A 22025-nucleotide genomic window follows, 5' to 3' on the forward strand; every position below is an offset into this window, starting at 1 on the left:
TAGATCCAGGAGCTGAATCTCTTAAAATATTGTGAGACTCAAAATAAAAAAACTGCAATTATGCTTAATGAGAGCATGTCATGCAGCTGATGTCTGTCATTTTATGAGGCAGAGTGAATTCTTCCATAACAGAAACTGCCCCCTTACCTGTACTAGCATGATTTTGTTTTGTTTTATGTTATTTTTTGGCAACAATGAGCCAGGTGGAGGAAATCTTGAACCTTTGAAGTGACAGAGGCGCCTGGAAATGCTGCAGAGGCCCTGGGAAAAGGACTGCTTCTTTCAGTCTTCTCTCTTCCTCCCACTACTCTTTCCTTTCCTCTTTACCACTTCTCTACCCCAGGATAGCATTCAATACCAGGGTGGGGTGGGGGAATGTAGGATTGATGTCTGCTCGTGCCACCCTGCTGGTAGCCTCCCTAGAGCGTCTCAGCACTGTACATCAGGTGAGGGGAGACAATCCTTGGTATGCTGCTCTGAATTCCTTGAAGGAAGGGCAGGATTTTTAAAAAATGTAATGGTTAAGTTGCATAAAAGGGATACTAACTGGATTCTTCTCATCTGTCATCCAGTTTTATCCTAGAATGAAATACTATCAGTCTGTTTCAGCCCTATTGTGACAAACACATCCTTTGCTTAAAGGATGCTTAATACCAGCTCACTTTTTAAAAGTTCTTGCAACAATACAAAACCCAACACGAGTCTTACCGTGCCTCGGAAGTCACCTTCCCTGTGCCTTATTAAAATACATAACATCAACTTGAAATTACTGGAACGGGCTTGATTGCCATCTTAGAAAAAAAACATTCCTCCCTGATTTCCAGAAATCCATTAAAACAAAATGCCCCTGGAATTTAGTGTTTTTCTCCAAAGCTAATCACAAAACAGCCCATGAGGTACACTTCATCATCCTCCTCCTTCCCATTTCATCTTCATTCAGTCCCTTTCTTCATTATGATTCCACTTTATGGGAGGGTTATTCTCATTCTCTGTTTCTTAGACCTTGTCCTGTAGACGGGAACGGGGGAAGGAGCCCAGGCGTGGCAACACATTCCCAGGCCCCTGCAGGACCGCCATGGCTTATGATGACTCCAAGAAAAAAGAAGGTAGGATTGTTTCATAATCTGAGAGGTGTTAACAGTGGGCATACCATCTCTGGCCTTTGGAGTGAGAGAGTAAGAAAGAAAGCCAGTGTCCTGCATGGATTGGGTTTCTGCAGCATTCCAGATCCTGCCCCCCATCAGAGATCTAAGCAAACCAGGATTGGAACATGAGTCTCACAAATAGTAATTTAAAGTGCTGGATAACTCTGTTGGCCCACAAGCAGCACCCTCTAGTCAGCTCCGTGGAGTAGGGATTCGGAATTGAATCCAGATCTTCTACATAGCACATCACTGATTCCTATATGCTTAAGCAGTCTTCACTGTTCTGCTATCCCTGGAAAGAAGACAGCAATGCCATCCAATGCAGTTACTTCAGTGTAAGGTCACTGAAATTAATGGCCTTAGATTGGGGTACCTCTGCAATGGAATGCAGTGTAAGAATAGGAATAAAAGCAGCCTTCTGTATGACAGTATAAAGCACAGTGCAGTTCCCCAGTGGAGAGGGGCAGTGCTGTGCTGGGACTTCTGTCCTTTTGTTTGTGTGCTTGCTTAATTTTGTGCCTTGACCAAATCCATGGCCAAAATGATTCTGTTGTATGTTAACAAGTAATTAATTTATTTTCTGACAATTGCACTTCTTCCTTCAGATTGTTTAGAGAGTGACCAGACTGATGGTGTGGGGTTGGTAGCTGGGAGAACCCAGCGAGAGAAGAAACGTTCCTACAAGGATCTGCTTCGGGAAGAGGAGGAGATAGCTGCTCAGGTTAGGAAGAATTCAAAGAAGAAGCTGAAGGTGAGACAGAACAGAGCAAACTTGCAATTCTTCTTTAAAAAGGGAGCAGTGTCTTCAAGAATGCATTATGCAACATTTAGAAAAAACATGCATTATGTAGGGGGTTTTCCTTATATACATGCATATTATTTTCTTTAAAATAATACAGTTATTAGCAGAAGAAATGAATACAGCTTTGATAATTCATAAGTGAAGGGATTTCCCTCCTGCCATTAGTTAAAACAGATCAAATAGAATGAACTGGGATTGAGAACTGCATTGCGGAATCAGTTCAAGAGTGGTCCTGTCCAGCATTTTCTCTCCAATGATGCCTCTGGAGGCTTGCACAGAGGCCACTATGGAAATCCTCCCCTCCTGCTATTGGTCCCAGTTTCTGTTGCTCAGGAATTAGAGGTTTCATTTAGCTGTCATGGCTTATGGATGTGATGTCTTCTAATCTTCTTTTAAAGTCATTTAAACTATTTGGCACTCATGGTACTTTGTTTAGTGTATCCTTTTGAAACCAAGGAGAAAATAGGACTCTCAGGACTGTAGAAGATGGATGTACAAATCTTGCTATTTTGCCATTGTGAGAAGATTTGGGCCTTTTAAATTTAGTGAAACGATCTTTCCCTTCTGTAGGATCTGGAGGAGGTGGATGTGATCTTCTATATCCTGATTAGCTTTCAGAAGTCTTGTTTGCCGAGTTTATATTGCAAAGGTGGCTAAAACTCCCACAAATAAGAAATAGAATGATCATTTTAGAAGTATATTTTATTGTTACTTACATAATCTTTGGAGTGTTAGTAGAATGCAAACTGATAACATTGGCTGTCTTTCTGATTCTGCAGATAGCCTAAAAAATATCTCAGAGGTGTGATCTGCCTCATTCAACTCCTTGGGGGATGTTTCACTGAAAGCTTTTCTACAAAACATTCCCCTTTGAGCTGAAATTTCTGCTATCAGTCCTGAGGTGATTATTTTTTGTTGTTTTTGTGCCCTTCTGTTAGGAAGTGTTATTTTCTGCTGGAAACAATTCTGCTGTGTGTTGATAGCATATTTTCCAACGTTTATATACAGGCCATCTTCAGTTTTGGAGCAAAGAAATGCTGTTTCATAGAGAGCATGTTTAGTGGCAAATGTGTGTTTCAGAATATTCTCTATCAGAAGCAAGTCTCCCTTCATTCCCTTGCTCTTTTTTTCTTTTTAATCTGTGTTGTGTGGCAGGAGAGTGACCTCTTCTTACTAGGGACAGAGTCTCACACGAAGAAGAGGAAGCACTCCTCCAATGAGCACTATTACAGAGGTAAGGGTGGAAATCTGTAGCAAAGTCCACAGGGAAGGAATATAAAGCGGACTGGAGGTTGTCTTGTACAATCAGACTATTAGTCCATCTAGCCCAGTAATCTACTCAGACTGAAGGCAGCTCTCTGGGTTTTCAAGCAAAGAAAGATCTTTCCAGCTCTGAGATCCTTTAGGTTGAGATGCCAGGGACTGAATGTGGGACCGGCTATATGCAAAGCATGTGCTGCTGAGCCACGTCAGCTCCCTGAATGGAGAGAGAGCGAGTGTTTACAAGTTTTTGGCTGTTCTTCTTAAGGCTCAGTCAGTGTGCATGGTACTTCATGAGGGGTTAAGTAAAAGAGCAATTTCCCATAACACTTTTGTACTCAGTAAAGACAGTATCATGGGGTAAAAGGTGAAGAGAAAGGATGCATTCTTGGGGGGGGGGGAATCATATGTTTAGTTGAATTTTATTTCCAGTGTGAAAGAGGATAAAGCTTGGCTGTTCATCAGTTCAAGGACTTTTGGGTGCTTATTCATTTGTCTTCTAACCAACTGATTGACTAATGGGATATAAATCAGTTTGCATATATGGAGAACCTTTTCAGATATTGGATGAGAAATGACAGAACTTGTACCCTCATTGCTAAAAGAGCCATATTTTTTATTTCCCTGCATAGTGGGCCAAGGTGGATTATGAAAGGGAGCTTGCATATGTCCCTAACAATTAAAACCTTAAACCACAGCACAACATTTCTCTCAATAAATAGCATCCCACAACCAAAGCCATACATGCAACAGTGAAATCAGATACCACAATTGGCCAAAAGCCCTTCAGAATCATGTAGTCTTACATACTCTCTGGAACATGAATACAGCAGGGATAGTATCCCATTCAAGCAGGAATCACAAGTGGGAATTAAGATTGCTGGGGAAAAGATCAACAACCTCAGATATGCAGACGATACCACTCTAATGGCAGAAAGTGAAGAGGACCTTAAGAGCCTCTTGCTCAGAGTAAAAGAGGAGAGCGCAAAAGTGGGCTTGAAGCTCAACATCAAAAAAACTAAGATCATGGCATCCGGCCCCATCACTCCTTGGCAAATAGAAGAGGAAGTCGTGGAAGTAGTGACAGACTTCACGTTCCTGGGATCCCAGATCACCGCAGACTGTGACAGCAGCCATGACATTAAAAGACACCTGCTCCTTGGGACGAAAGCAATGGTGAACCTAAACAGCATGATAAAAAGTAGAGACATCACCCTGCCAACAAAAGTCCGCATGGTCAAAGCAATGGTATTCCCAGTAGTCATGTATGGCTGCGAGAGTTGGACTATGAGGAAGGCCGAGCACCGAAGAATAGATTCTTTTGAACTATGGTGCTGTGAAAGACTCTTGAGAGTCCCTTGAACTGCAAGAAGATCAAATCAGTCAATCCTAAAAGAAATCAACCCTGACTGTTCCCTGGAAGGCCAGATAATGAAACTGAAGCTCAAATACTTTGGCCACCAAATGAGAAGGGAGCACTCACTGGAGAAGACCCTGATGCTGGGAAAGATTGAAGGTCAAAGAAGACGGGGACAGCAAAGGTTAGACAGTGTCATAGATGTAACAAACATGAAGTTGAGCAAACTACGGAGGACGGCGGAAGACCGGAAGGCCTGGTGTGATCTGGTCCATGGGGTCGTGGAGAGTTGGACTCGACTGTGCAACTGAACAACAAAGTATCACATTCCAGACTGTTGGAGCAACAGATAAGAATGCCCTGGAGCAGTTCTTCACAAACTGAACCTCTCTGGTGGAAGGGTACAGAGAGAAGAATATGGCAGGCGGAGCAGTGTTCATGTACAGGCTCATACAGGAAGAGGTGCTTCTTCATATATGCAGTCCCATGAAGGTCAAAGCCAGCACCTTAAATTGAACCTGGAAACAAATAAACAGTGAACGTAACCATTATAAAACAGACATAATGTGGTGGAAATTATTTGTTTTGCTCTGAAGATGGGCTGCTTTGTAATGAACTGTTTCCAGGTTATCTTTAAAAGCAGGCCCTTGTGAAATGCATTAAAGTAATCCAGTCTTGAAGTTACAGCAGCATGAATCAATGCAACTCAATCAGCAAATTGTAGAAAAGAAATTAATCTTCAAATACAAATAAATGAAGACACTTTTAGGAAAATCTGTGACTTGCCTGTCCAGCGGTATAGTTGGGTCAAAATGTACCCCCCCCCCGTGTCTTCTGAAGAGAGGGCTGCTCCATCAAAGGTTGGCAATGCAGGTTTTCCAACCAGCATCAACTCCCATCTTGTCGGGATTCAGCTTCTGCTACTTCCTTTTTACTCACTTTACCATAGCATGTAGGACACAGACAGCTGCTTCTGGAAGTTTAACTTGTGAAATATAGAGCTGCAAAAATGTAGATCAATAAACATTATAGATGAACTCATTCAGTGGTCTAACATAAATGTTCAGACAACATTGAGGAAAGGACAGAACCTGATGTCTCATGTCAGCTCTTACAGAACCAGTAACTCCCTGTGTCCAGCTAGACAAAAATGATTGAAGTCACCAGAGAGACAATCCCTTTTCATCTATTCTGCTCTCCAAATGATTTGACCAATAGAATTTTCCATGGTTTTCATAGCCACAAATAGATCTAGCAGAATTAACAAGGAGGCATGGCCTCTATATGTAGACAGAGATCCTTCCCTAGAGCAACTAATGCTTTTTCCATCCCAAACCCAAACTGAAATGGGTCATGTTTATTTAGTATTTCCCTTTGTTTCCTTTTGTAATAGCACGCCAGAACGAAAATAATCTCTGAAACTAAATGTGGCATTATTTTAGCCCCATTAGTTAGAATTTCCCCCCACTGATTAGTCAGCTACAGCTGACAGTACTCCTCGATAGGATTAGCAGCTACTTGCTCCAGGACCAACTCCCTTACAAAGGATCACTCCTGAAGCCTCTCAGCTGACATGTAGGTGATGGAATGTTTGATGTTGGGTATGCATTTCTCTCCATTAATTATTCTCCTTTGGATGCTTTCAGATCTTTCTCCTTTTGATTTATCCCTGCCTTTGGAGCCCTCTTCAAAGAAGAGGAAAAAAATAGTGCCTAGTCCACCCTCTGCTGATACTGCCATGGATTTACTTAAGGCCATCACCTCTCCTTTGACCACGGGCTCTAAGTCTTCTAAAAGGACATCTGAAAAATCATCTCATTCTTCACTCACTGCTTCTGGATATTCAGAGGGCAAGAGAGAGCATCACAAAAAAAAGCCAAGTGGGAACAGTAGTGACCTGTCCTTGGATGATGGTTCTTTACACAAGTCAAAAAAGATGAAGCCCCCTTATGTGAACACTGAAACATTGACCTTGCGTGAACCTGATGGTTTAAAGATGAAACTCATCCTTTCACCAAAGGAGAAGGGGACGAGCACAGTAGAAGAGCCCTTTCCACACACATCACCACCAGCAACAAAAAAGTCCTCTAAAAAGTCATCTCGGGACGAACATGGATCATTCCTCCCAAGTCACGATATGCACAGTTTTCTGAAATCATCCCGAAAGAAGCACAAACCACTGCCAGACCCGCATCCCCCTCCAGTCGCTGAGAGCTTTGGCCCAGACACTCCTCTTTTCCCAGAAGGACAGAGCACTGAGTTTGAGCTTCTAGGCCTGGAGCCACAACTGGAATCAGGTTCATCCTCTGGAGGTGAGCTGGAGGCTGGCGAGTTGGTGATTGATGACTCATACCGTGAGATAAAGAAGAAGAAGAAATCCAAGAAGAGTAAAAAGAAAAAGGAGAAGGAGAAGGAGAAGCACAAGGAAAAGAAGCACTCCAAATCTAAGAAGAGTTCTGGGCTGCCTTCTTCCTTGGTGGTAGCTGAAGTAACAACGCCACCGCCAGTTGCTCCAACCAGCCCACAGTTTGCTGTTCCCATTCTGCCACCACCTCCCCCTCCTCCTCCTCCTCCTCCGCCACCACCACCACCACCCCTTCCTGTTTTTCACCCAGATGGCCAGAGTGAGAAGAAGAAGAAAAAAGAAGAAAAAGAGAAGGCAGAAAAATTAGAAAAAGAAAAGGTAAAGATCCGCTACTGAGCAAATTGGTACATGCATATGATGACTAAGTAAATGTAATTGTTTTTCTGGGAAGTCAGCCCTTTCTTTTTTACCCCCAGACCCATAATCAAAATTCATTTTTTATTTCAAGAAATGTCAGTGGTTAAAAATGCTTCTGCTGCTTTTTAATTTTTTAAAAAAAATGTCAAAATATGAATGTATTATATAAATCAAACTTGCTGAGAGCCACAAATACTTCATGCTGAAGAAGTGCTTTGGAAGGCATCTGATACTGAAACAACAGTAGCTTGTGATATAAGCAGAAAGCTAACACACTCCATCTAGAAAAGGAGTGCAAAAGCAAACAACTGATAACTTGTGAAGGAAGAGACTAGGAAAAGATTCTCTAGGTTTTTATAAAGGAGCTACAGTCTGTTTTTATATATATATTAAAATATATAATATATATATTATACAGTTAAAAATATATATCATCATAATTTTTTTCTTCCTTTGTGGTTAGGAAAAGAAGAAGAATATGTCTGCCTACCAAGTATTCTGTAAGGAATATCGAGTGAACATTGTTGCTGAACATCCAAGGATAGGTAATAAGAGAACAACTCTGTAAGGGTGTGTTCGACTTTCCTTTTATTGCTTTTAAAAGCTTGGGATGAATTTGTACAGGGATGGGCATGAACCACATTTTTTCTGTTCAGTTTGTGGTTTGTGGCTGAACCACAAACTGATACGAACCGGGAGGTTGGTTTGTGAACAGACCCAGTTCATATTGGTTCACGAGCCATTTAAAGTTAAAACCCCTGCTTTCTGCTCACCATAAAAAGTCGCAGGGAGCTGAAAGCTAGGGTTTAAATGCCTCCCAGCCATTTAAGCCAAACAGCTGAGTGGCGGGGAGCTCACCGCCATTCAGTTGTTTTTCATGAAGAGCAGAAAGCAGGGGTTTAGACCCCTGTTTTCTGCTCCTCATAAACTGTATCAAAATTTGTGCAAGTTTGTGGCGGTTCTTCAGTTCGCAAACATTGTTATTATTTATTTAGTTTATTTAATTTCTCACTCGTTCTCCCGAAGACCGGCTCAGAGCAGGCAACATCATTTTATAAATATACAGTTAAAATTTCCAATATCAAATAATTCAATCAATAAAATACACTAAAATACAACAATGATATAATTGGTTACATAAAATCAAAATGGCATAAACCCACTGAAGAAGAGGAACAGCAGGGGAAAACAAAAGGGGAAGGGGGAGGCTTCATGAACCAGTCAAATTTTTTGACGAACTTTAGTTTATCAGACGGTTTGTGCCTGTCCCTAGGTGAAAGTCTTGATGGAAACCCATTGAAATATTTTAAAGCTCTTAGTACAAACACTTTCTTTATAACTGATACTAGCACAGACTTATGGCACTCAGATATTACAAAATACGGGCACTAGCTATGGGAAAGATTTGTTTTGAGGCCTGAGAGAATCCTGTCTTTCCATCCTGAGGATGCTAATGTGGTCATGAAGCCCTTTTCAAGAAAGCAAGTAGCAAGTGTCTTTTAGTAAAACATAAGTGCATAGGTTTATTCCCTTACTTATTATGCCATTACAAGAATGCATTATAGAGAAGTAGTGGGCAAAAAAACACCCATAAATGGTAGAAAAATAAAGGTGCTGTTGTCCGCTGTCTGGCTAAAACAGGATTACTAAACAGGACCTCAAAAACCTTCAGATTCAGTTATTCATGCTGTTTCAAATAAGGTGAAATGGCACTGATCCACATGGGCTTTGATACTCCACACGCAGAAGCATACCAGATTTCTTCTATGTATCCTCTGCATCACAGAAAAAGAGAGAAAAGGAGAGCTCCTGCCCTTCCTGTTTTTAAAGCCTGAACAGCTTAGTGAAAGGTCAGGCCTCCAGGTCCTTGGTTCAGTTAGAGCTGGGCAAATAAGTATTATATTATACAATAAGTAAACATTTAACTATACTGCTACTAAGAAACAAAGTTATTAGCATTTAAATTGGGAATATCGATATGGCAGACAGATAGTATGCAAATGTGGGATGGGTGGGTGACACCAAATATGATTAAATAAAGGGACTACCTCTGTAAGCACACAAATGGGATGAACTGCTTTGCTGACTTCCAGAATGGAGTTTTGCCCTTTTTAAAAAATGCTAGATTCTTGCCTCCCAGTGGAAATTACTTGTTCCCTTATCTGAAATTTTTTTAAGGTATATGAACCGGGGCGGGGGGGGGGGGAATAGATAGGTGTGGCTCATTCCATCTTGGGACTCTTTGGATGGCATTGAAAATTATATTTCCTCCAGTCTGATGCTGCCCCCTATGTGTGATAGGTAAACATTCACAGTCCAGCATTCAATGTCATCTGGGCATTGGCTTCGTTCAGTACTGGAGTACTGCCTGCTATTATAAATAGCCTTCATGTTTTTTGCTCTTAAAAGTTTTTTGGCATTCAGGGCTTGTTGGGATTACATGGGTGTTAATTTTTAGGTGCCCATTTGTCACAAAATTGGGTTGATCATATTGATACATAACTGATCTTTCATACCGTCTTGAAAAATGAGAGCAAAACCAGCTTCCATGAGTTCACTAGTCTCTCATTCAGCTTTTGGACCCTCCCAAATGTAAGGTTCTTGATCAGAGAATTCCTTGGCTGCTGATTATGCCAATTTTTGCCCAAGGCCTGGCAATATAGTACATTTTTATTTATTTTATTAGATTTATGTCCTGTCCTCCTTGCAAGCAGGCTCAGGGCGGGTTACATCAATCTCAGAACAATAAATACAATTCAATTTTTAAAAGCTTTAGAATAACAATTTAAAACAGTATAGAATCAAAATACCATGCAAAATAGAATCGATCAAATGTCAATTGCGATTTCATTCAGATAAATTAAGGTACAACAGTGGGCGCCCAGATGTCTGTTTGGATCCAGGCCACTGATGGGAGATTAGCCAGTGAAAACGGGACGTCCACTGCCTCAACCAAAGGCCCGGTGGAAGAGCTCCATCTTGCAGTCCCTGCGGAACTGTAATAGATCCCACAGGGCCCTGATTTCATACATATGGACCTCAGTGCGCTACAGCGCTCATATGGGTAGAGGCGGTCCTGAGGGTAAACTGGCCTCTGGCCATATAGGGCTTTAAAGGTAAGCACCAACACTTTGAAACAGATCCAGAATTCAATAGGCAGCCTGTGCCCGGACAGGCATTGCCGTCAACACCTGTGCTGCTGCATCCTGCACTAGCTGCAACTTCCAGAGCAAAGGCAGCACCACATAGAAGGAGTTACAGCCTCACATGGAAAGAACAACAGGCATCACCCATGTCCCTTCTACATAGATAAGGTTTTCACCAATGCAAATAGTTTTGTTTTTCACGTAGTGTGTATTTTAAATGATGACTTCTAATAATGGACCAGATCATAAATGTGCATAGGCCAAATTCTGGAAAAATCTGTTTTTGTTCTAAATCTTTTACCTTCTCTAATTTCCTGCTAGATTTTGGAGAGTTGAGCAAAAAACTGGCAGAAGTTTGGAAACAGCTGCCAGAGAAGGATAAGCTGGTAAATATGAGATGTTTCCATTAAAATTACACATGTAATGAGGTTTTTTTGGTCCTGGCATGTTGCCACCATGATGTTCACATTTATTAACTCCTAATTTCCCTGAGATTGCTTTTTTCTGACTTGTGCATTTGTATGCATGATTATGTAATATTTGGCATCTGCTTATGAAAATTACATAGCTGCTCATCTTCCCCACCTCTTTCATTTTGAGACAGCCTGTGTGACATTTTTAAACATGTTTTGTTTTTCTATTCTTTCCAGGTTTGGAAGCAGAAGGCTCAGTATTTGCAACACAAGCAAAATAAAGCAGAGGCTACAACAGTGAAGAGGAAAGCAACCTCATCAGAGGGTGCCCCTAAGCTGAAAGGTAACATCCAAGCCTGCTTCCACACGGGGTTTTTCCCCTGCATGGAAGAAAGCATGCCCCTGCATTTGTTTGGAGCTTCCAGGTGGCATCACGTTCATTCAAAGCACAACTCCTGAGCCTTTCTTATTTGGATCAAGTGGAAAACCTCCTCTGATACAATTCAAAGGAGGCAATGTGGGGTGACTGCGTGCAGGCATGTCAGTATGGACAGGCCACTGATGTGAAGGGGCAGGGCTAAGTTCTGCCTTGAAAATTGTAGTGTTAAACTGTGCAAACAAAGGGTGGAAAATTCAAAGTTTAGCTTTGCGATTTTTAAGGCAGAACTTAGTTCTGTGTTTCTTCCTTTCCCCCTTTTAAAAGCCTTTTAGGGCTTTTTACCTGTCCCTGGTTGAGCCATGCTGAAGCTTTAACTGTGGCTCACATAGGAAGAGACCTGACATGACTTTGGGATGGGAACCAGCAGTGAAAGGCACAGTGATGGGGCAAGAAGAATCAGTCTTCATTTGCTGCTGTGTCTACAGTGGGGACACCTTGTTGCACCATGTAGAAGCAGCCCAATTCAACTGATTCTTATTATGTGATGTCTAGCTGCAATCAGAAATTGGAGAGTGCTGTTTTCTCCGGAGACATACTTTTATGTCTTATTGCAGTGTTGATCTGTTTTTGTTGGAAATGGTTGCAAAACCTCTGACTTGATCTGTAACAACCAGGTGTTGTTCCAAAGCCTGTAAAACAGTGACATAGATTACAAGGTTCAGTTTCATGTAGGCTGCAGACATGTTAAGATCTCAAAAGCACACACACACACCCATGCGAAGCTGCCTCAGACCAAGACTAGTAACTTGGGTATTTTGGTTGGGAGAACGTTAGTCACCTCCTTTACAGGACATTAGAAAACTCTTCATATATATATAGTGTGTGATGTCTGCTTACAAAATATTTAATTAATTTACATCCTACCTTTCTTCCATTATGGAACTTGCAGCTTCTCTAACAGGCGTGCTTTCACCTCATAAGAAGTCCCCATCTAGCACTGTAGTATTACCTTCTTCACCCATCAAAGTTCCTGAAACAGATCCTATCGATGTCGCTGCACATCTACAGTTGCTGGGAGAATCTCTAAGCCTCATTGGCCACAGGCTGCAGGAGACTGAAGTAGGTGCTTTCATTGACTAATGGAGCTATTTTATTTATAACAGTACAAGCTTCGTGCATGTCAGGAATTGTAGGGGCAAGAGGGAAAAAAAGATTGGGACATCCCCATCTCCCTTTTTAGGATACTGTAAGCTCTTAATGTCTTGTTTCAACCCAGCTGATTTTCCCTCCCCTCTGTTTTCCTTAAAAAACAAACAAAAAAACCCTGACAGTTGCTGTCAGGATTCCAAGAATGACAACCATGCTTAGACCTATGGGAGTCTTTTTAAAGGACAGTTTTTTTGCATACCTAGGGCTCCATTTACTGCCTTTGTGGAAGACAGTTGTGATGAAAGTTGCTATTAGGCAAACAAGTTGAGAGCCTATGAGGAATTGCTGTGGGTTAAAGTTAAATTCTCCCCAAGCCGCATTCTCTCTATCCAGGATACTGTCAGCTGTCGGAGGTTTGATGAGGCCAGTTTCCCCCCGCTCCCAGATGACTGTTGGCAACATTCCAAGGGCCATATTCGCTCCTCATCAGGCCATTTGTGGAAAAGTGTTTTCTGATATAAAAACTTAAATTTTTGTGCATACCTAGGGAATCCCAAGTATACAGAAACACCATCTTTGTCCACAGGTGGGCACCATTTCCTGCTTTCATGATAGGCATTCAATAAAGAATCTGATTATGAGAAAGAGAAGTTGGGGCAATCAAAGGAATAAACAATTTGTGGGGGGGGGAAACACTCCCCCAATACTCTGTAAACTTCCAGGGAATTAAATGTGCCAACTCCCCCCACCTCTTGTCTCTCTGCTTCTTTTTTCTTTGACTGGCACTCAACATACCTTGCTCATGATGTGCTTGTCCAGAACAGAGGTGTTGGCCCTTTAAGGAAGCTGCCTAGAGAATATGTGTTGACTCTTAAGACAGGAAATAGATTGGCATTTGCACTGCTTTCTTTACTAATCTTTCATTCACCTTTTATGCTTCCTAGGGGATGGTGGCTGTATCAGGAAGCCTGTCAGTGCTCCTGGATTCAATTATCTGTGCTCTGGGCCCTTTAGCATGCCTGACTTCCCAGCTGCCTGAGCTCAACGGCTGCCCCAAACATGTTTTGGTGAGTTGTGTGCAATGGTGTGGATTTTCCAGGCAAAAAAAAAATGAATTGGAATTTTTTAGTGCCCTAAATAGATGCCAACTCTGATCTAGCATGTTTTGATGTGAACACAATTTAAATATATATTTATTTGCTTCCTGTGTAATACACCTTTCTCACAGGAATGAGTCACAATAACAAATACTTGAACTGAAATGTTAGATTAGGGGGAAAAAAATAAGTGAGATTTAACTTTATATTCAAGCAAATGCAAACCTTTGTGTGGAAAATAATTCTTTTAAAAATTGAAGACAGTATCACACTTATTTCTCTTACATTGTTTAAATTTGGTTGGGGGGACAAAGACAGTGAAAACTGTTGACAGGGTAGCAGTGCGATCACGAAGTCAGTAGGTTTAGAATGGTGTAATTCTGCTTGGGAATTGTAAAGTAATTAGAGCACCCTCAAAGAACTGTGCACGATGTGCTGGGGCTGTGGTTGTCCACTAATTTGTTCCTATAGAATTTAACTGGTTTCCATGGAGGTCACTGGGGGAACCTCAGTTCCTGTACTGCTCTTGCATTACTTCTTAGTTCCATATCAGATTGTTGATGACAGTATTTATTCCACCATGAGAGGAGACATAGAAATAAGAATTTTAAGCTTTGGCTGTGCAGGTCAAATCAAAACAAATAATAAGAATTCATAATTTGATTTTTTTTTTAGTTTATTATATGTGTGGGTGTCATTTCCCTCAGTTTACAGATCAATAAAACATGCATGTACTCTTTTACACAGTTACTAGAGATAACCACCTGAAAGTATTAGCTGCAGGTCTGCAGCTGCCATACTTGTGTATGGCTGCTCTTCGTTGTTAATTTATGAAACAGCAAATCTTTAAAAATGGAGAATTTCCTGCCAAAAAAAGGAGCACTGGATAACATTCTTCCCCATATCTCCCATTCTGTGTGGCATTTACATGTTGTTACCTACAGCTTCCCTCTGGACATCGTCCTGATTGAAGGCTTGGTTTAGTGTCTAATAATAGCCCTTCTCAGTGTGCTGCCTTTCAACAAAATTCTTCGTTCTAGTACACAGTTCCTCACATTTCATGTAATGCAGTTTCTGAAGAGAACATTGGATTGTGTTTTGCTGAGGGGAGAGAGAGAGAGAGAGAAAGAGAGAAAGAGAGAGAAAGAAAGCAAGCCTTGGCAGACTTAACTGTAGAGGTTCTGAGGCTTAATATAACAGGTTCTTCTGTACAATCAGTATATTGCTCATTAGATACAGAATGTGTGTCTAACTTTCTGTGCACAGTCCACTGGCCTTTCCTGGTTGAATTTCTATTCCAGGAATAATACCAAAGCTTGATTTTGTGTATGTGAGAAAACCAACATACCCCTTTCCTTCCTGCATTATGTCCGGATCCTGTTGGATTTTTTGGTTCGTCTTCAGTCTTCTGTGGGACAGTGCTTGTTACAGTTATTCTGGTATTTTCTAAACACTCCAAGGGGAGCCCTTCCCTTGCAGGGCTGATTAGAGACCTTCTTCCCAGCTAACGGTCACGGGCTCTGCAGGGAGGAGCGCCCCTTTCCCTCAGTCCTTTCTTCGCCACTGCCTTGTGAGGATGTATTTTCTTCAGCTGTGGTTATTGTGAGATCTTTCTCGAAGATTTCTTGTCCCTGGGCTCCCCCCCCCCCTTTTGGGAGATGTCGCAGAAGGCTTTATTTTAAAAATGTACCCACTGTGGTACAAAAATGACCCATTTGGATGAACACCTTCTCTGTTTTTTCTGCTTGGGTGAGGCCCATAATACAGCCACATGCAAAATTTGCTTCCAATTTATCCCCAAAGCCCACTCAGATCAAGCAGCACGCTTAAAGGCAAGCTTATGGGAGAAAGCACTTTCTTGGTCTAATAGCCCGGCAGCGAAGTCATCCACCCCAGCAGAGCACAGCCAGTCCTCACCCTCAAAATCACTGGCTGGAACTGACTACCTTACGAGCTCACCATTGAGCATTCCATGCCTCCCCCTCCTTGGCAAGGCTACCCTTATTATTTTCCATCTCCTAGACTTCAAGAATGGAGTCACTGGCAGTTGCGAAAACTACCTCAGGAACCTAGACATCATTTTTCACAAAACCGTGATGCTGCAGGTCTGCCAGTTTGGCACCCTCCTGCAATTTCTCCTCACCTCCTTATGGGGCACTTGGATTCTGAGGAAGAGCAGACTCTGAGGGCTGACTTACCGTCTGGCCCAGGCTCAGATTTGCCATCAGACCCTTCCCCTGATGACATCGTAGGGGACCCTGACCAGTGTTATCTAATGAGGATCCGAAACTCTACACAGAGCAAATTATGTGAATGGCTAAGTCGTTGGAGATAGAGGCGACTTCCAGCAACCCAAGACCTCGAGACAAGATCTTAGGCAAGCTCTGTGCAGAGTCACCTGGTATAATCACCTTCCCTATCTTGGAGGACATTGCTGACATTTCCAAGGCTGTATGGCAAAAAACCAACTAGCATGGTGGCCACTGGCCACATCCAAAAAGGTGGCGATTGTATACAGAGTGCAACAAGAAGGTCATATTTATTTATTCTCCCATCCCCTGGCTTCATCTCTCATAGCTGGAGATGCATGCAAAACAGCATACAGGTGCAGTTTCCTCACCAACGGATAGAGAGGGGCGAAAAATCGATGCAGTTAGTAGAAAAGTTTACTCTTCTGCTGTACTCAACTTGCAGATTGCTAGCTGTAGTGTGATTATGGGAGGATACCAGCTGTTCTTCTGGGAAAAGATGGCTGCTTACATAGAGCTTCTGCCTGAAGACAAGAAGCCTTTGGTCAAACTTCTCCAAGTGGAGGCATTGTGCCTATCCAAGCAACAGATTAATGTAGGAAGACACTGCTGACTCTTCCTCCAGAGCCATGGCTTCAGCACTCATACTGAGAAGGCATGCTTGGCTGTGCTCCACAGCTCTCCCTCCTGACACCCAGCAGAAGGTAGATGACCTTCCATTTGGGGGAACAACATTATTTGCTTCGTCGACTGATGATCTTTTGTCCCAAATTAAGAAGAACAAGCAAACAGCTTGTTCATTTGGCACCACAGCAGGTCCCGCAACTCTGTACAGGCCTTGGCAGACATATAGAACTCATCAATCACAATTGCCATATTCTTGGCACTTGCAAAAGCAGCCTCCTTCAGCGCAGTATCCTACACAGCATCCCTTTTCAGGGTCTGTGGCACAGGGTAGGCGTAGGCCCAATCACAGAGCTAGACATTTGGGCTCAGAATATCAGCCACTTCCTAAAGAATCGCAATAGGCTCCAAAAGTTTCCATCTGACTGGGACATGTAATAGAGCAGCCACCTATCATCTTTAAAGACAGGTTGGCTGTTTTTAGTGACAGATAGCGGGAGGTCACTCATGATGCTTGGGTTTTGTCAACTGTTAATCTGGGTTATATATTAGAGTTTTGGCAATGGCCACCCCTCCAGCATCCTGATCAGGCTTTGAATATGCCTGAGTTGGAACACAAACTGTGTCCTTTATCCAAAAAGGGGCAATACAGAGAGGTCCTGACGTAGACCTCATCATGGGTTTCTATTCACTTTTTTTTTCCGGTACGCAAGGAAGATGGAGGCCTTAGACTGATCTTGGGTCTGAGGGATCTGTTTTTTTTTCTGAACGTTAGCAAGTTCAAAATGTTGTCTTTCGAGTTGGTCTTACAATTATTAACATTAAACTGCTGGTTTTGTGCACTTGACCTTCAAGATGCTTATTTCCATATAACTATCCACCCCTGTTTGCTGGTTCCTGCACATTTAATATAATCATATTTCTTACCACTATGTGGCCCTTCTGTTTGGGTTGGTGACTACCCCACGGGTATTCTCGAAGTGTGTTGCTGTACTCAGCCAATTTTAAAAATAGGATTTGGTGATTAACAGCAAGGAATCACGCCTCCAACCCTCTCGGAAGGTGTCCTTTATTGGGGCCTTTCTGGATGCCACAGTGGCCAAGGCTTTCCAACCTGTAGATAGAGCCTTACACATAAGGGTGCTGGTTAGATGCCTGTCTAACAACAGCTTTCAATCAGTCCTTTTCTTTCAGAAGCTGTTAGGACTGATGGCCTCTACCATAGCTACAACCCTGCATGCACGCCTAAGAATGCGACCTTTGCAGAATTGGTTTTTAAGCAAATCTCACACTGCTGTGCCTTCCCAGTATACTAGGTTCACAGTTCCTAGGTACATAGTATAGTAGTTGGGCTGGTGGTTGTGTGAGAGTAACCTCCTAGCTGGGGTACCTTTGGGGAAAAGGACACTTCAGCTTTCTGTCACCTCTGATGCATCATTGCAGGGCTGGGGAGCCCATTGTGGGTCATTTTCCATGCAAGATGTGTGGTCACCAGAAGAAAGAGATTTTCATATTAACCTCTTAGAGTTACTTGCAATATGTTATGCCCTTACCCCATTTGCAGAGCTCACCAGCGAGATAGTTATTCAGGTCATTACAATCAATACTACAGCTATGACCTATATAAACTGACAGGGAGGCACAATTTCTGCAGCCCTGTGCAGGGAAGCCACTCTGGTTTGGGAACTGGTCATAGCCCAAGGATCCTCCCTCCAAGCAGTACAAGTGGCAGGTGCTGCCAACACGAGAGCGGACATCCTCAGCAGAATGGGGCAATCAGAACACGAATGGTCTCTGGGGGAGAATTCTATCCTCCCAATTATTCAACAATGGGGTTTTCTGGGAGTGGCTCTTTTTGCCATCCGCGTCAATGCGAAAACCCTGGCATTCTGTTCCAGAGTGAACACCAATCATCTCTCTAGGTCTAGGAGATGCATTCCAGATCAAACGGACAGACACTCTGTTTTATACCTTCCTGCCATTCCCGCTTATCCAAAGGGTGTTGATGACCAAAATCTAAGAGGAGCACACATGGTGTATGCTGATCACTCCTTTTTGGCCCAGACAAATTTGGTTTTGGGACCTCCTGTCGCTATCTATGGGCCTCTACATACACCTTCCCTTAGCTGCAGGAGTCCTATGATCCACCACGAGGTGAGCAGATTCAGGTTAACTGCTTGGCTGCTGAACGATCCCAGTTTGGGTTCTCCGACCAGGTAGCCAATGTTCTCCTTAATGCCTATAGACCCTCTACGGAGGGTCTTACATGAGTAAATGGGTCTGTTTTTCTAATTAGGCCAGGGCACAGGGAGTTCAAGCAGAGGATTATCCTATTGCCCTGGTATCTGAGTAGCTACTATCTCTTAAAGAATCTGGTCTGGCAGTTTACTCCCATAAAGTACATTTAGCTGCTATATGTGCGTATCATGTTAAGGTCCAAGATAGGACACTTTTTTCTCACCCAGTGTCCAAATTTTTGGAAGGGTTGTTTGTTTCCCCCATGGCCACCTATAGTGCTGCAGTGATACTTGTCAGTGGTTCTCTCCCAACTTATGTTAGCCCCATTCGAACCACTAGGTTCTTGTAGCTTGTGACTCTTTTCTCTCAAGGTCACATTTTTGGTAGCAATCACATCAGCCAGGAGAGCTTTGAGGGCTGACCATCCATTTATTAAGTTCCAGATTAGCCAGTTAGTTCTGAGACTTAGTTTACATTTTTTACCTAAAGTGGTCTCTCATTTCCACCTTGCTCAGGACATTGTTCTTCCAGTACTTTTTCCAGCCCCTACCTCAGAGGCCGAAAAAACATTACACTCTTTAGCCATGAAGAGGGCTTTGTTGTTTTACTTAGACAGAACAAAAGGCTTCGACAGTCCCTAAGCCTTTTTGTTTGCTACTCCAGTAGCTCAAGAGGGATGCCAGCCTCAGCACAGCCACAGACCATCTCTAGATGGATAGTCTCAGCTATTAGGACGGGTTATGAACAGGCCAGTCTGCTATGTCCACTGGAGATTTGGGAACATTCTACATGGGCACAGGCAGCGTCAGCAGCATTCCAGAGAGGGACTCCCTTGAAGGACATCTGATGGGCGGTGACATCGTCATCATCAGACACCTTCGTCAAGCACTATTCTGTGGACATGAATGCAAGAAAGGATTCAGCAGGTGGCAGAGCGGTGCTGTGCTCCTTGTTCCACTGAAACTCAACCCACCTCCAAGCTCTATAGTCTCCCAGTGTGGGACTGTACAGAAGACTGAAGATGAAAACAGTGTGTCGTACTTACATGTAACTGTTGTTCATCGAGGTGTCTTCCGTGCAGGCACACATTTCTTCTCTCCGACCCTGCTGTGAGTTCATAGGATGCAGTTACCTTCTTGACACTCATGGTGGCTCAGGAGGACTGAGGGAAATGGGAAGCAGAGCAGGTGACCCTTAGGAGGGAAGAAGGCCTCTAAGCAGCTCTGCAGGGGAGAGGCTCCCCTTGGAGTGTTTAGAAAATACCAGAATAGCTGTAAGAAAGCCTCTGGTGGCTGGCCCATGCAAGTGCAAGCCCAATGTGTGTCTGCACAGAAGAGACCTTGATAAACAACAGTTACAGGTAAGTGCAACACTGTGATGTAATTAGAAACAAGCAATAAAGTTCTCCCCCTTAAATTCCCATGCTATTCTGCAAACTGAGCTTTTTCAAAATGTATTTCTTCAAAAGCCACAAACTCCTCCATTGCACAACTCCAGCACAAGATAATTTGTTCATTAAGTTGTTTGGGAGGGTTTTTTTGAAGGAGGAAACAGCAGCCAGGCTAATCCAATAGAGCAAAATTATATGTAGGAAAATTGAGGGCAGGAGTGAGTGAGAAAAAAGAGAGGTAGTAAACAATAGCACAGCTTCCCACAGCAAGGGAATGCCACCCTCTGTCTATTATACATGGACAGCATATCATGGTTTTGTCATTCAGAAGGGACTTGTACCTACCCAACAGCTATGGTCATCTTCTGAAGCCCTGCATGAGGTGCCCCCTCCTTCTGAGGTTAGGCAGGTGGCAACGCCAAAGAGGGCCTTCTCAGTCATGGCACCAAAATTATGGAGCTCCCTCTCCAGGCACATTCATTTGTCCCATCCGGTCTGTCTTGACTATTTCATTTGACAATCTATGATCCCTCCTGCCGGCCCTATGTTTTGTTGGTTTTGTATTTTTACTTGTGTATCTTAAGTGTGATGCAAACTACAGCTGCAACTGTGTGGAAAGACCATTTGTACGCCCCAGTCTACTTGTCCCTGTGAGACATTTTTGGTCTATTAAAGGACTGTACCTCCCATAAGCTGCAGTTTCTGCATTTTATCAGCAGGTGGCCATGCCACTCAGAGATTTTCGTCATCCCTTGCAGGATTAGCAAAAATGTCTTGTAATTATTTAAACTGTTTTTGACTTTCTGGGATGTATAGAGGGCAGTGTACATTTTTAAAATTTAAAACCCAGTGTTTCGGATTAAAAAGACCAGCAATCAGGTTGGATCCAATAATCCATCATCAAACGGTATCAGCAGTTGCAGATCTTCCCCACTTTCTTCTCCCCGTTACTGGGGTTGTGAGGCCCACATGGAATAACAACAGTGTGGGTTGAAGGGCTGAACTAATGAGGGGGAAGGGGCCAAAATCTCCTTTCCTGCCCCTTCCATCAGTGCTGTCTGGCACTCCAGTGATGGAAGAAAGGAGTGATGTCACCCCCTTCCGCCCTCTTCCCTGCACTGCACGGACGACATAGCTATTATTTCACATGTATTTTGTAGCTCCAGGAATCAGTTTTCCTGAGAATGGAAATGGCTGCTGGGAGGAGGAGAACATGGGGAAGATCCACCATCAGATCTGTCGCATTGTATGTCAGTACAGACTGAGTTTCCTTTTATTCACTTGTTCTGCCTAAAACATATTTGTTTTAAAAGCTACTGGGTTAAATCAGTGTGTCATTTGTTCTTCTCTTCCCAGTCAAACACACTGGACAACATTGCCTATATAATGCCTGGACTCTGACAGGAAGAGGATCCTGAGATGTGAACCGCTACTGTGTAACTAGTGTGTGTGTGCACGCATAATGCATTATACTGGCATTCTTGAAGGGGTCAAACCTGTAAAGTTTTAATGTTTCAGTCTGTAATGCATAAGACAGAACTGTTAGCCATTTCACTCGGTTTTATGAACAGTTGTGAAGTTTAATTCGAGAGAATTCATGTTTTCTTCTATCTGAATGCTTATATACTGCGTAGAGTTAAGAAGTCATTTGATATATCAGCCTTAATTTGGAAGACATAAATACATGAAATGGGTTTTACTTGGAAACATCAAGCTAAACAAATGTTACAGATGAAATACCACTCTTTTCTAAGAAATGTTTTAGATATAAACTTTCTACTTCTCTGGGGGGAGTCAGTTGGAGGGAGAAGGGGGTTGTTTGATGAGTTGGCATGCATTTTCTTACTGCTGGGGGAAGAATGCTATTTTTGCCTGAGGACTTGTGCTGGCACCAGTAAACCTCAGCTTCCTTTTTTAACCTCCCATATATTTAGGGAGGAGGAGAGTAATGAATTAAAGGTTCTCAAATTCTTTGGAGAAATTAGGGGGCTCTTGATGTATATGAGTAGCAGACCTTGGTGGAAACATACATTGCTTCTTTCCAGATCGTGTCT

At 42.8% G+C, this 22025-nt stretch overlaps 1 protein-coding gene across 1 annotated transcript; it reads left to right on the forward strand.

Moving 5' to 3' along the window:
* Nucleotides 1-1788: 1788 nt before the first annotated feature.
* On the forward strand, nt 1789-21512 carry HMGXB4 (HMG box domain containing 4). The gene is made up of 9 exons (XM_015410040.1): nt 1789-1896; nt 3103-3181; nt 6211-7247; nt 7750-7831; nt 10754-10818; nt 11083-11188; nt 12174-12343; nt 13318-13440; nt 21328-21512. Exons 3-9 carry the CDS (start codon nt 6303-6305, stop codon nt 21370-21372), a joined length of 1536 nt encoding a protein of 511 aa, XP_015265526.1. The 5' UTR covers nt 1789-1896; nt 3103-3181; nt 6211-6302; the 3' UTR covers nt 21373-21512.
* The last annotated feature ends 513 nt before the right edge of the window (nt 21513-22025 follow it).

Source organism: Gekko japonicus, unplaced genomic scaffold, assembly GCF_001447785.1.
Source record: "Gekko japonicus isolate JY-2015 unplaced genomic scaffold, Gekko_japonicus_V1.1 scaffold233, whole genome shotgun sequence".
Classification (NCBI taxonomy): Eukaryota; Metazoa; Chordata; class Lepidosauria; order Squamata; family Gekkonidae; genus Gekko; species Gekko japonicus.